We start from the raw sequence: 15,813 nt of genomic DNA on the forward strand, positions 1-15,813 counted from the left end.
TGTTGTATGGTTAGTGGTTAAATCACAAAAGAATCCTTATTTTGTCAATGTATAGAAGAGCCTTTTCTTAGCAATTATTCATTATTATCTACAAACAACTACACATTATACGTATGTACACATATTAATGTAGCAATTTATTAATTATCAATAAATTAATTAATATTTAATAATACGACAATTTGAGGAAAAAAAAAATGAATCAATAATAAGAAAGAGAATGGCAAAACAAACGACGTTATTCGGATTTTCGCTCGCTATTTTCCCAGCAGCCATTTAAACTATTAAATTCAAAAATTCCAGCTGAAACGGTTTGAAACTGGTTTAAATGAAACTTTAAAATTCAATAGTCATTAAGGTAAAATCGGGGTCCAAACGCGGAAAAAATCGATCCTAACCGGGAAACCCGTTTCGACTATCGCATATCACCACTGGTATCTTGGTATTTTCGAACCGTCGCGCTGCGGTCACTCTGTTCGCATAGCGTCATTGCTGTACTAAAACCTAAAATCCGCCGTGTTCGTATTCCGCCATTTTGAAAGCTGCGAGTGGAATTTGGACGCGTTGCTGGTAAATTATTTGTGTAAAAACTGTCCGAAAAGTGCACAAAATTAGTGAAAAGTGGTAGGCGACGGTGTGTGAGACCCACCGCCAAGTGTTTGGCCCCGAAAATTGTGTGTGGCCCCGGTTTTGGCACGTGAAATTTGTCCAATTGTGAACTCGCAAAAAAAGAGAAAAAACCGACGCCGCCGTCGCCGCCGCCACAAAGGAATAGGCGAATAAGCGAGAGAAAAGGCAAAAACGAGAGAAAAGAAAATCAAATTGTGCGCCGCTGATTGCGTTTCAGCAATTTAATAATATACTAAAATCCACGGCAGCGGCAAATTTTCACGGATTACAATTACTATTGCCATTTGCAACGAGTGTGCGCTTGTGTGTGTGAGTGTGCGATAAACGTGTACAAGAAAAATTTAAACGTGCAGAATTCTGATGAATTTTAAAGCGGAACTACTTTTAAATGTATAGGTGTGTTGCGTGTGTGTATTTGATTGTGTGGGTGCACACACACTTGGCAAAGTATTGTTGCGGTTTAATGCAAAGTTGAGTGCGTGTGAGTGAGTGTGCGAGCGAGTGAGCAACGACTTCAATATTCTATGCAAAACATAAATAAAATTGTGCAATAATTTCCCCACACACAGCCACAGATACACATTCTCTCTCTTAAATATGCGTTTATGTTTTTTTTTTTTGCGCCCGCCTAGTGACAATACACACGCAAGGTTCACTGCGCAACGCCCCCTTCTTGCAACCCCCTTTTCCGCACCAGCCCCTTTTGTCCCACGCCACTGCAACATGCTGTCTCATCGTTGTTGTTTTGCCGCCGCCACATTTAGTTCGATAGAGAGGGGAGTAGGAGGGCAAGGGAGAAAGAGAAGGAGAGGCGAAAAGCAACGAGTTTGAAAACCAACTAAAGCCCCATGTTGACACATTTCGACCGGGAGTTCGTTCTTTCGGGCGGATTAATAGCCTTTAAAGGGTGAAAGTTCTGCTTATCGTTTGGAGTTTTTTCCGAGAAAAACGGAGATTTAAAGTATAAGTTTTTTTTGACCGCATATTGATTAGTCAGTTACCATTGAAATTGCATTGTGTTTGTGTGTGTTTTTGCGGATTAAAATACATAAAATGCCAAGTGAAAAAGTTTGATTAAGTTGCGAATGTCCATTCAAATTGACGCTTGTTTCTAGTTTTATTACAATTTTCGCGCTTGTCGTGTTTTTGTCGTTGCTTCTTCTTCTCTATCTCTTTCTCTCTTTGTGTTCGCCCTTTCACTGTTCGACGTGCCTGTACCCATCACACATACACACACGTGTACACCCAGCAACACACACACACACATTGGCTCATGAGAGGCAGACAGACAAGCAACTCTGGGCTCCCGCTCCCCCCTCCATCCTTTCCCCACCCACTCGTATTTGCAACGGGAATGTTGTTGGTGTTGCTCTGCAGTGCTCAAAACTTCGGAGAGGATTACAAATGGTGTTTTTGTTTTTGGCCAAACGGAAATAAGACAAACTTCTGCAACATAAAGAGTTCAAATTATAGAGACTTTTATTTATTTTGTTTTTCTCTGAAACTTTTGCGCACTTTTGGGTTATCAAAATAATTTAAGACTTACAGGAGACGTTGAAATTACATTTTTAATGAACTGAATTCAGAATAACGCCTAAAGCTGCGAAGTAATAAATACTGAGGGTGCCTTTTAAATAATTACATTTGGTTAAAAGTAAAAACACATTTTATAAAGTTTTGAATTTAAAAGCAAGTGTTTAACATTTCTAATATTGAGTTTTTGGTTTAATTTATTTGCATCTAACAGTTCTCTTTAATTTGTTAAAGCCTGTACTTATAACAATTTAAATTTTTGTTGAATATAAACGAATATAAGTTATAAAAATGGTCATTAATGAGTGTTATCCCATGTGACCAGTTCTTAGAGATTTAAACAAACTAAGCTGTTGGCTAAACAAATTGGTTTGGCTGCCACTGGAAATTCAATTTCAGAAGTTTTTCGATACGAGAATACTTTTAACCCCTAATATATTGCAAACAAAGCCGATAGAATAGATAGAAATATGGAAATATATTGCAAAGACCCCTTTCCTGTCATCCACTTGAATATTTGCATTGCCATGGAATTCTATGTAGTCCATCGATAACTGTACACATTGCTGAATTTGTTACTCGTTTTATTTTTTTGCGCAACAACATTTACCGTCACTGCCCTTTTTTGGGCAATAATAAATTTGATTGTGTTTCGGGTACCCACTCCCACTCTAACGGTTATTTATTGTCAATGCCAGGCACACCACCCCATCAGTTCCCCTCCCCCGTTTCCTTTCCGCCCCCTTATCACTTTGATGCTCTCTATTTTAGCGATGTTTGTTGTTTTGTGTTTGTTGCCGACTGCGCGCGTGAAAAAATGCACACCTGCCCAAAGAATTTCACACTTTGGGGTGCGCGCGGGGAAAAACAAAGCGAAAGCAGCCACAGAAATAGCAGCAAAACGTTTAAATTTAAATATAAGTCTGTGAAACTAAAATTCGAGCAAAAACACAATGGCAGCCATGTGTGCTTTTTTTTGTTTTACTGTTTTCCTCTATCTCTATCGATCTGAAAAATAAATACAACGAAAAAGTAGCTAAATTCAGCAAGCAGAACTTTTTACACCCTTGCAGATATAGTTCAATAGTATAATAACTCAAAAAATGTTAACGGTAAACCTATATTAACTTTTACAATCTTCTTGTTTTGGATTTATTAATACCATTTTACATTGGCTTATTGTTTTGAAAAATAAGTAGTTTTTAGTTAAACAAGTACAACATTTAAGTCCATGTGAGTTGGCAGCTAAATAACCTTCCCAGCTTGAATTTATGTAACTATAGATCATAACAAGAAACATATCACCAAATTACATATTATAGATATACTCTGCTGAAAGCGTATGCCAAATAAAAACAGAAAACGGCCATACACACATTTTCAGATGGCTCAGCCAAAATCCGTCTAAAACAACAGATATAGCAATAATAATAGCAAGAGCAGCCACAACGCAACATCAGCAATTCGTAAGCGTGCGAGGGCAATATACATAAATAAGTTGTATTTCATTTGATTTTTTCCCACTTCTGGTCACTCGCTATGCTGGCTTGCAGTTTTTCAATTTGCGTCATTCGCAGACCGCGCACCACCAATCAATATTATAAAAAAAAAAAAACATGAGGGAAAAACGAGAAAAACGCGAGGGAAAACAATGAGAAAGCAACGCAGAATGACAAATACAGACAAATAAAAACATTGGCCAATGTCAGCCAAACAGTTTAAGTGGTTTCTTTTGCTAGTACAGTAAATATCGACGGTTAAATTATTGCTGAAGGTCCAACGTAATTCGCTTTATCTGCAGTTTTTATGGCAGTGCAGTAAATATCACCGGCAATTATCGTTTCGGAATTTAACTTGACCAAGTGTCTGAGTCTTTAGTTTTTAAACGTTTTATCGAAAGAATAATTAGGTTAAAGAAAAAAGTATATGTATATGAAATTTATTTATTTAAGAGATCTTTTGTGTCACTTTCTAGAAGTTCTATAAAAGTAGTATTATATTTCTAGCTTGATCCTTAAAAAATGAAATTAAATGTGTGTATACCGTTTTGTTTAACCATAAATTCAAATGTTTAATTTAAGAAAGCATTCAAAAAACCAAATATTTTGATATATTTATTAAAGCAACACAAGAAAAATGTTTATTGCTGATATTTTAGCAGTTCTATGGTTTCTCTTTAATACCAAAATTAGTTTCTGTTTTCAGTAATTTTGGAATTTTCTAAATTGGCAATAACCACTTACTGACTTAATTCAATTGCAAATATTATTTGCAAATAATTTATGATGTAAGGCCAGAAATCAAATTCTCACAACTTTCGCCGGCATTTTTAAATGCCAATCACGAGAGCAACAATATTTGTGACAGTAATATCGGCCCGCCAGTGCCAGTCTCTCAATGGGCAGTAGTCTTTTTAATTTCTGTTAACCACGAGACTTTTGGCGTCATCTTGAAAGCCGGCTTTAATGCATATGCATGAAACAGAAAGCAGAAATGGAAACCAGAAGTGTGGTAGCTGCGGGGGCGGGAGGAAATGCGCGGGAACGCAACGTCACGACAGCGACAGCAGTTAATTCAGGCAAAAAACAAGTTACGAGCACCGCTCCGACTTAAAGTTGAAAAATCCCAGGCAGCCGCAATAACGACGCATGAGCAGTAGTTGCACTTTGAATTTTCTGTTGCAGTTGCCGATTTCCTACCCCTTGAATTTCCTCGATTTTCCCCCAGCATCTCTGGGCTTTAAAATTTGTTGCCCCCAAATGCGCATGACTTATTTAAACGTGTTTTAAGCAGACCCACACTTACACACACACACACACACACACCCATACGCACAAACATTAAGCCAACAAACAATTTAAGCGAACATGGCTTTTCCTGCCTGAAATTGTGGCAAAAAAAAAAGAAAGAAAGAAAGAAAGAGGGAACAAAATAAGGCAGCAAAGAAATGAAAATAAAATCGAGTGAAAAAGGCCAGCCATTGAGTTTGCCCGAGGCTCTTTAGCGCTGACTTTCCTCTTTTGCCGCCGCTCTGTTATCGTCTGCTGCTGCCTCGTTTCATGTTGATAAACCGGTTTTTCGCTTTGGCTTGGTTTGGTTTGGTTTGGTTTGTTGCTGTGCCGCCTGCTGCTGTCCCCTGTCCATAAAAAGATATGTACGCGGCCATCGTCATCGTTGCCGGAGTTACTGCTGTTTAGGCCCGACAGTGCTGCTGGCTCAGCTACTGTTGTACAATCTCGAGTGGATATAATTGCCAGTTGATTTGGTCTTGCATTTCAATACCTTATGGTAAAGAAACCACAAGTTTTTTTTTAATCTAAAGGAGGTTTTATTTCTCTTAATTCTATTCACATAACAAATTTAATTTTTTTGCACAACCGGTTCGCAGAAAGTGTGTACCAACTAAGGACCAGGTATTTTAGAGGATATTAGGACACTTATTATTGAAAAACTGGTGCTAATATTTAGAAAACAGTTACTTTTAAACTTTTCCAGTTTAAATTACTTAAAATCCAAGGAGATAGAAAAGCATTCATTAAATTAAAAGTAGGCTTAAATAAATAGGAATAGCAATAAATACGCCCGCTAAACTGTCTGTTCTGCCGCCAAATGTGGCCGGCTACTTTGTTAGACAGCCGGCGGGTTGTCGGCTTGTACGGAATAAGAATCGGAATGGGAATGAGAATGGGAATGGGAATCGGACGCAGGTAGCAGCGCGTCACACTCAGAATGTATCTGTTAGATACGCGACCACGACTTTCTGTACACTCCGGCGCTAGCTGTGATTTATAATGCCTCGCTGGATGTGATTTTCTGCTCGCTGCATTATATGCTGTGATTTGATATTTGTTCCTATTCATTGCCCGCGGACATCAACAGGTTTTCTCGGTCGATTCGGTGGATTCGCGAAAAAGCGAGTCGGGTGAAAAGTGACTCTCCCACAGGCGTGGGCGCTCGCACCCTGCGAATGCCACATCCTGTGGCAACTTCAGGCATTAAACAAAAAAGTAAAACACGAAAAAAAGCAAGCTGAAGTGAAACTGGTTTTTGGCGCGCTTTAAAGACTCTCAACTGACATTTTCCATTTGGACTGTGCCGCGAAACTGTTTGTCTTTCTTTAGCAAAGTTGTGCAAGAATGCATGCAGGTTTGGTTAGGCGTAAAGTTTCAAATTAAACAATGATATCTTAGTTATTGTTTAAAATGATATCATGTTTTCGGGAACCACGTCAGTTCTTATATAAAATAAACAAATATTCGCCAAACTTTAATCAGTAGAGAGCATGTGTCAATAAACAATATCAGTTTAATTCTAATAAAGCCGGTTTATATTATAATGGAAATATCAGAAGTGTACGTTCTAGAACTCTTCCATATTATTATCACAATACGGACTAGAGAGAAAGCTCGTGGCTCCAATAAAGTGGATGGATTAACATATTGAAGTGAATTTCCAATAAGTGCATTGAATCATCCAATTTGAGCCGGTTATCCACGCAGACGGCCTCTGCAAAATATTTCCGAGTAAACAAATGCGAATCAAAAATCCACAGCCACAGAGCCACAAATTCTGGGCATAGAGAAATTGCTTGAAAATTAACAAAGCGTTGCGCCCACTTGACTTTGGCTATTCACTTGATAAATATATATATGTGAATACGGATTGTGGAGTAGAGAGAGAGGGGTCTGAACTGGGGCAGCGGTGATGTGATTGTGCTGGGATATTTTTTTTCCATTGCCCGATGTCATAATTGCGTTGCTTATTTTTGTATTTCTGTATTTCTGTATTTTGGCTTGCGATTTTGCGAGCGTTCGCTCGAGCGTTATTCCCCCCGCAGTATCTGTGCAAGTTTTTTCTTTCTTTCTGTTTTTGCTATTATTATTGTAGTCTCGTCGTTGCCGCATTTAAACGTATTTCATACTTTTGCACAATACGTGACACATGGCTGATGTGACTGGGAAGTGACTGATGGAGGGAGCGGGGGGCCTCGGGCCGGGGCAGATGTGTGTCTAAACATAGCCTACAGCCATAGAGGCAGTCATTGACGGCTTATCATCGCAGATACACGCATATACTATATACTTACCATTATGTGTATATACATACATATAAACATACATATATATATATATATATATATATATATATGCGCTGTCAATGTGTTTGTTATTGTTCCGATTTGCGGCTCTTATCAGCTCTGCGAAGTGAATCTCCTCCGCTGCTCATATATAACAAAATGTTAGTCGAGCAATTCATGCGATATATATATTTTGTATTTGAGTTTGGATTATAACTGTCGTTTTAAGTATTTTCATGTGATCATCAATAATTATCGTTTTATTGATAGCCACTCAGCTGTTTGCCCTACTATAAATCCGATTGTCATTCAAATTGGTAGTGGCGATAAGGAAAAACAAGTTGGGGAAATTTGGCTAATGCTTCGGCTTATCTGAAAAGGTTGTCATTAGTGCTTCAACTGCGATTGTGATTGGTGTGAGTCAAAATCGAAATATTTCTTAATGTGGAGATAGGTGCCTATCTAGTTTATTTAACTCCGTTTATTGAGAGAAATAAGTGTACCTTTTTAAATTTAACACCGAAATGAAGTCAGACTTTATTAAGCACTGTTTAAATTATCATCAGTTTTCATTTGCTGAGGAATGTATTCTTTCGCACATGCTAACTTCGATAAAAGCTCCAAATCCACGTACATTCAACCATCATACAGAAGTTAACACTTGGCTCGAGACCATCATACATGTCGGTCACATTGCCATCACGCCGAGCTGGAATCCCCACCATTCGTCGCCTCCACGCCGTCTCACGTCAGATAACCAAGAAGTGTCGGAGTGATAAGATACGGCTGGCTACTACACGTAATCCGTATCAACTTGGTGACCAACCAGATGTGTGGGTACAGTACCTTGCTCTTCTGGGTTCCCGAGCAGAGCTCCATTCCTCTGCCTAATCAACCGTCCGATAAGTTGAGCACAAGGGGGGGGGCCTTCGGACTTGGTGACGAGGTGTATTTCAGCCAGCTGGCCAACAAGAAACGCCCTTTCATGCTATCACACAATCGAAGAAGTCGGGGAAAAGGGCACACACCAGACAGGCCATTCCGCTCCAGTCGATTTCGATGGTCGCATGTGAGCAGCGTTGAATTTCTATGTTTCTGGAATGATGACACCTCCCCCAAATCCCACTCCCAATCCCAATCCCCACCTCTTTACGCTTAAGCCACTCAATAAGGCGGGAAAGGGAACAAGAAGGCAGCGTTGTGAGTGCGGCAATATTGTAGCTTTATCGCTGATGTTGGCGAAATCCGAACGAAACTTGTCATCAGTCGAATTTTGCTGACATGGGCTGTTTTTTTTTTTTTCGTTTTTTTTTTTTTTTTTGTTTTTGCTTTTTGTTTCTACATCGCATTTCATGTTTTCCATTTAATTTATGTGTTATGTGTTATTGTTGCTTTCATTGCAGGATTCTCGATTTCAATATGAAGCGCCAAAAATGATTGCAGCGTTTGCATCGTAGTCTTGAAAAGGTTTTTTTCATTGATTTAATTAGAGCCACTGAAAGCGGTTGGCCAGCCCGAAAAAGGAGCAACCAGGGATAAAGGAATTCCTCACCAGCCTGCGCCCAGCGCCCCCTTACACGGTAACCACTGAAAGAGAATCAAAAGGAACCACAGCCGGAAAAGGTCAGAAGTTTTATTGCGACGACGACGAGCAGACGACAGCAGCACACAGATACAGAAACAGCGAAATGGACAAAAATCTGATGATGCCGAAGCGTTCGCGCATCGATGTCAAGGGCAGCTTTGCCAACGGGCCGCTGCAAGCACGCCCACTGGTGGCCCTGCTCGATGGACGCGACTGCTCCATCGAGATGCCCATCCTGAAGGATGTGGCCACGGTGGCCTTCTGCGATGCACAGAGCACCTCCGAAATACACGAGAAGGTGAGTGTGTTGCTATTATCCCTTTGTTGGTTATTACTCACTTTTATTTTCTTTTCCCAAAAAAAGGTCCTCAACGAGGCAGTTGGAGCTCTCATGTGGCACACCATCATCTTGACAAAGGAGGATCTTGAGAAGTTCAAAGCTTTACGCATTATCGTGCGCATCGGCAGCGGCACAGACAACATTGACGTGAAGGCGGCGGGCGAACTGGGCATCGCCGTGTGCAACGTTCCCGGCTACGGAGTCGAGGAGGTGGCGGACACGACGATGTGCCTGATCCTCAACCTTTACCGGCGGACGTACTGGCTCGCGAATATGGTGCGCGAGGGCAAAAAGTTCACCGGACCCGAGCAAGTGCGGGAGGCAGCACATGTAAGTTGTTCGAAATAAGTACACTTGGAAGGTGGAAGAGTTGTAGGCTAAATGAATAAATAATAGATATAACTTTTCTGACATTTTTTAGTTATCAATGAGCACTTGTCAGTGCACTCGTCAATTATTATATATATATTATTTTTGCTGTGTCACTTGTCATTTATGTTTGGACAACGTAAACTTTTATTTCAATTCGAATTTTCAAATAATTAATATTGTGAATTTGATTGATATAACAATGTCACCATGACATATAAAATCAGTTTAATAGATGTCTTAAATTGCCATAACATGTCTAACAAATCTGAATTTATATCATGCGGTACTTACTAAAATCTGCTGAAGAATTCCATTATTATTTTGATTCTTGACATAATGTATTATTTTCCGTACCAAAATTTAATAGACATAATTATTAGGCCACAAATTCAAATAAGAGAATTCAATTCAAATGCAAATTGTGTTCAAAAATAGGATTTGCATATAGGCAAGCTCTCCAGCTAGGAAACACACAAAGAGTATGAGTAGCAGAATATGTGCATATAAGCAGAATTAGCATTTAATCGATATATACTATACATTTTGGATGCATCTAACTGGAACACCATCTGTTCATTTTCGCTCCACAGGGCTGTGCACGCATCCGCGGCGACACCTTGGGCCTGGTGGGACTCGGACGCATCGGCAGCGCCGTGGCACTGCGGGCAAAGGCGTTCGGCTTCAACGTCATCTTCTACGATCCCTACCTGCCCGACGGCATCGACAAGTCGCTGGGCCTCACACGCGTCTACACGCTGCAGGACCTGCTTTTCCAGTCCGACTGCGTCTCACTGCATTGCACGCTCAATGAGCATAACCATCATTTAATCAATGAATTCACAATTAAACAGGTGAGTAAGGGAATCATGTTTATGGGAAGCACAGAATCTGCTGGAGATTACAAAAAAAAAAAAAACAGTTGCATGACTAACAGCTATCAGAAAAAGTAATAAACGATACGGCTGTGTAAGGTAAATTTGCTTTTGTTGATTATTTGTTGATTATTTTATAAACCCATTAACAATTTTATCTTGATTATGTCGGAAAAATATAAATAAAATGGATTTTTGCGTTCCTTTTATGATTTCAATCAGATTAGTCAGAGTAACTTTGTTATAAAAAATAAGTTTTTATGTGCATTTTGATTTGCTTAGAAAGTTAGCATTCAGAAAGTTTGTTTTTAAATCTCTGGATATTTCTGTGTCTCAATTGACAAACATTTCCGTTGACTAATCGAATCGTATTGTTGCAGATGCGACCTGGTGCATTTCTGGTGAACACCGCCCGCGGCGGTCTGGTCGATGACGAGACCCTGGCGTTGGCGCTGAAGCAGGGAAGGATAAGAGCTGCCGCCCTGGACGTGCACGAAAACGAACCTTACAATGTATTTCAAGTAAGAGATTGTTGTAAAACGAGACATTTTACGCAATCTGAGTTGGCGCCGCACCGACGTCGAATGTGATCACGACTAACCGCTTATCCTTTGGCTTTCAGGGCGCACTGAAGGATGCCCCCAATCTGATTTGCACACCGCACGCCGCCTTCTTCAGCGACGCGTCCGCCACGGAGCTGCGCGAAATGGCAGCCACCGAGATCCGGCGGGCGATCGTCGGCAATATTCCAGACGTGCTGAGGAACTGCGTCAACAAGGAGTACTTCATGCGCACGCCGCCTGCCGCTACCGCCGGGGGCGTGGCGGCGGCTGTTTATCCCGAAGGTAAACTACAAATGATATCAAATCAAGAAAAGTAGAGAGACAGAGACAGGCGAGCGAGGGAGCGTTATTACAAGTAAAACAAAACAAAAAACAAAACAAAACAAAAAAAAAAAAAAAAAACAAATACATAAGAAATCAACCAACAAAATCCAAGCAAAAATACAATACCAGAAATCGTTTAAACACCCATACTTTACACACACTCACAACACAACATACCATACCACACCCACACAAGCACACGCACACGCACACAGATGTAGCAAGCATCCAAACATACTTCTATTCTTTCTCTGACTCATTCGAAAGTATATATATATAGACGACGGGAGTGGAGCGCGCCAGAGAGAGTATATAACATTTGAAGCAAGATTCAAGAACGCACGCTATAAGAGTTGATATATAAGTTACACAGTTTAAGCTATATAAATATATAGATCTATATATATATACATATATATATATATATGTAGTGGCTAAGCGCTGCACCAAGATCAGAATGTTTGGCGTCGATAAAAGGAGGATTAGAACGCAGCCGATGTTGGCCAAAAGTTACGTTTATTCAATATGTATCTGTGTATGTATATGCATTGTTTTGGCCATACTAATAAAAAAAAGCGCTTTTGAAAACCTCTAAAGTATGTTTAGAGAGCTTTCACCGACTTTCCACACTCCTTCGCTTTGATAAATCCATTGCCTGAAGTTCGATTTACATAAGAACACCTTTGCTTCTTAAATTCAAAATTCAGCGTTTATATGTGGCCAACTGTCCTCACTTTAGTCTACAACAATTACGTGCATATATAGTGACATAATATACATAGAAATGAATAAGTTTCAAGTTAATTTACACATGAAAACAAGGTGAAAGTAAACAATATGATGGATTATTGTTGTTGATGTTTCGCGACCTCCCTTCATCCCTCCCAAAACCCCCCACACGAGTCCGGCTTTAACTTTAACAGAAACTAGAAACAATCAGCGGAGAGTTTGTAAAGTAATTATGTTCAGTGTATTTAGCCATGTATTCAATGTATTTACAAATTAATATTATTACGGAAACAAAACCAAGCAAATGATTCCAATACGAGTAACTCCCCCACGTCAACACATTTTGTAAGCTTAAGAATAAAATTGGTTACCTTATTTTGCGCCATTCATTGCTGACTTTCAATTGTTAAATGGTTCGAATTAGATTAAAGAACAAGTAACATCCCAGAGGACATAGTGTTTTAATTGAAATTAATTTTCTGTTGCTCAAGCTCTGCTCTATACTACAAAATGATCTCATCATTCAAGTTTATTTTCGCCTTACGTACATTCTTGTATTTCAATTGGCTACAACAAACAAACAGCAAGAAAGTAAATAACTAAACAACTATATATACTAAATAGATGACAACTCGGCGCGTTAGATTCAACCACATCTATAAATAGAAAGAAGAAAACTACAATTAAATTAACGCATAGTCTATGTACATTTAAAATATAACAGAAATTATATTAAAGCAACCCAGCAAACAACAACAAAATGCTAAAAGAAACAAAACATAAAAGAGATAATACATGTAATATTAAAACCTAGAATTACCTTAACGATAAAGGCAGCTGAACGACGATGATAACAAGGATATGATCGTCGATCATCAGCGAACGGCACATTAAACATTGTTAGCGTGTAAATTGTAATTTTATTTAACGAGAATATATATTTACATGTAAACGGAAGAGCGCAACAATTGTAAGACTATCATTTTGTACAATTTTGCAATTTAAGTTTAAAAACGAAAAGCTTCAAGCAGTCGCCACCAATGTTTGGATGGATTCTTCCTTCTTCCCTCCTTTTTATTTATCTAACTATCTAATCTAAACACTATCCGAAAAAGCTCAAAAACAGAATTCAATTCGATTCCTTAATCCACAATCCAAATTCCCCTTTTCCTCGTTTTTTTTTTTTATTTTGTAACTTTTATTGTTTTGTAAGAACAAACGTTTTTTGTAATATTTCAAACATTTACAAGCACAAAGCATACACGCATACACACACACAACATAGACACAGATACAGAGCAGTATACTCACACATCAAACACACACCCACGCACACACGCGATCCTATATAGCAAGCTGCAACAACAAATGAGCAAAGTAAAACATAAATAAGCATAAGCGTAAAAGTAAAAGTAAACGTAAACGTAAAAGTAATGAGTAATGAGACAAAAGAATAAAATACTGTTATTTTGTAATGTATAAAAGGATATTTTTAATAACTGTGAAAGCTAAATAAAATTAAAAGCGTAACAATTGACGATATGAAGCAACAAAAACGAAACAAAACAAACAAAAAGTTAAGTCGGAGAAGTTGATTTGAAAACCAAGAAAACCTTTCCAGAAAAAAACAAAAACAAAAGATAAAAACAAATAAAACAAAATCTTTAATGAACCCATTAATGTTTTTAACTTGCCAAATTGGAAGCTGTTAAATTGTTGTCCTTTTTAATGTGTGGCAGTGTTTGCAAGACTGTTTGAAATGTTATTTCCCCGCCAAATTGTATTTGCTTGTAATGCAATCGAACTTTGTCCTGGGATGATGGCATCATGTTGAGAGCAAGCAGCAAGCAGCTGAGCAGAAGCAGAGCACATTAAGATTAAAGTAACGCAACGCCCTGGCGAAAGTCAGTAATGAATGGAAACGCTGATTCCGCTAGCCCTAGTCAATTTGTATCTAGTCCTAAGGAGCGGAAGGTCCACCAGAGATTCGCCGGTTTCTTCTCGTAATTCATTGCATCATTCAAAAAAAAAAAAAAAATCCAATCGAAAACAAACCAAACCAAGACTACTTCTCTCATAATATAGTCCCAGAACACACAGACTTGGCAACGTTTTACTACCCGCACTCAGAAATCCCAGAACTCAGAACCTCAGAACCCGATAAAACATAATACCAACCAACCAACCAACCAACCAAACAGCAACATTTCATAATCTTTACCTAACTTTCAACTACCAAATACCAATCAATACCAACCAAATCGAAATACAATCCAGGATTAAATGGCGGCTATTATACAGGCGCACTGCATCACCGGGCACACAGCACCACGCCGCACGATGGTCCCCACAGTACAACCAACCTGGGCAGCACCGTAGGAGGCGGTCCGACGACAGTCGCTCAAGCTGCCGCTGCAGCCGTGGCCGCTGCGGCAGCCGCCGCCGCCCTCCTGCCGTCGCCGGTACCGCCGCACTTGTCGCCCCAGGTCGGCGGATTGCCACTTGGAATTGTGAGTAGCCAATCGGTAGGTAGCCCATAACAAAAACCTCTTGTTGTCTTGTGTTTGTGTGTGTTGTTTGCCAAAGTTTGCCAATGTTTGCCAAAGTTTGCCATTTAGCCAATTTGCCAAGATTGATTCATCAGAGACAGAAACTGCTCTGTTGTGGTAATCGTGTGCGTGGTTCTCCCAGCTCTAGTCCGTGTTTGTTGCTAGTTGCTAGTTTCTAGTTAGTCGTAGTTGAGTGTTGGCTAGGCTAGGGCCTTTTGCTCATCGAGCTCGCTGGAGACGATGCGTTGCTAATCCTTGACCCTTTTGCTTTTAGCCCCTGAGTGCGCCCGACCCTAATAATCATCTGTCATCGAGCATAAAAACGGAGGTGAAGGCCGAGTCAACGGAGGCGCCGTAGGCTTCTGCTGTCCAAATGGCTGAAGCCGAAACCGAAGCTGGAGCCGGAGGGCTGGAGTTGATGACAACGGGCAGTGGCGCAATGGAGTCCAGCACACACAACCGGCCAACAGAAGAAGGCGGCAGAGGAGGAGGAGGAGGAGCGAGCAGTCAGTCCCCTGAAGATTTAAAGTAAAGGAAAACCAACAACCAAGGAGGAGCAGCAGGCGGGATCCAGTCCCTAAGGATTAAAATAAAAGAATTGAAAAGAAAAGCAAACCAACCCAACCCAACCCCCGAGGAGTAGTAGTCATCTATGTGGAGTCCCCTATTCGTGCCGTTTGTTCTTTTGTTCCGATTGCAAAACAGATTCCTTGCGCGCCTGTGCCAGCGCTTGATTTGAATATTTCCAAGTTTCTATGTTTTAATTTAAAATACAATACATATTTGCATTACCAATCCCCCAAACAAACAACAAAACAAAAAACAAAACAAAACACAACCATAATAAACAACGCAGGAAATCGAGGAGCAGCAGTTCGATCGATGAGGAGTATGATTGAGATGATCCCACACACAACACGCCTCAAAATTTACTACATATTTAGACTTTAATTTGTAACTATTTAGAATTTTACAGTTACAATTTAAGATTTTTATTTGTATTGCAGCAAATTGTAAGTGAAAATATGTTACTACATATAAGCGCAAAAACAAACGCAAATGTTGGAAAATTTTAATTACGAGAAACGAACACAATTATGGCATACAAAATAAAAAAAAAATAATAAATAAAAACAAAAGCAACACACAAGAGAGACGTTTAGTGCTAAGATACGTTTAAAGTACATAATAAAAGAAAAACAAAAAAGAAAAGCGAGAAACACCTGTATTTGAATGGAA

General features: G+C 39.5%; 1 protein-coding gene across 11 annotated transcripts; it reads left to right on the top strand.

The window, feature by feature from the left end:
* Positions 1-425: 425 nt before the first annotated feature.
* LOC128252483 (C-terminal-binding protein) lies at positions 426-15,713 on the top strand. 11 transcript variants are annotated; one of them, XM_052980230.1, is made up of 8 exons: positions 426-570; positions 8,644-9,123; positions 9,190-9,495; positions 10,128-10,388; positions 10,790-10,930; positions 11,032-11,254; positions 14,303-14,550; positions 14,849-15,713. In XM_052980230.1, exons 2-8 carry the CDS (start codon positions 8,929-8,931, stop codon positions 14,930-14,932), a joined length of 1,458 nt encoding a protein of 485 aa, XP_052836190.1. In that variant the 5' UTR covers positions 426-570; positions 8,644-8,928; the 3' UTR covers positions 14,933-15,713. The 11 variants fall into 11 exon arrangements, with proteins under 11 accessions (XP_052836190.1, XP_052836195.1, XP_052836197.1 ...); XM_052980235.1 differs by having other exon boundaries at positions 14,303-14,535; XM_052980237.1 differs by having other exon boundaries at positions 14,327-14,550.
* Positions 15,714-15,813: the final 100 nt, after the last annotated feature.

The sequence above is a fragment of the Drosophila gunungcola genome, chromosome 3R, assembly GCF_025200985.1.
Source record: "Drosophila gunungcola strain Sukarami chromosome 3R, Dgunungcola_SK_2, whole genome shotgun sequence".
NCBI lineage: Eukaryota > Metazoa > Arthropoda > Insecta > Diptera > Drosophilidae > Drosophila > Drosophila gunungcola.

Excerpts from the sequence above, each read along its gene's own strand:
- LOC128252483 (XM_052980230.1), top strand. The coding sequence starts at position 8,929 with ATGGACAAAAATCTGATGATGCCGAAGCGTTCGCGCATCGATGTCAAG. Across the intron at positions 9,124-9,189 it reads CCTCCGAAATACACGAGAAG|GTCCTCAACGAGGCAGTTGG; the intron begins GTGAGTGTGTTG and ends TCCCAAAAAAAG. Across the intron at positions 9,496-10,127 it reads AAGTGCGGGAGGCAGCACAT|GGCTGTGCACGCATCCGCGG; the intron begins GTAAGTTGTTCG and ends TTCGCTCCACAG.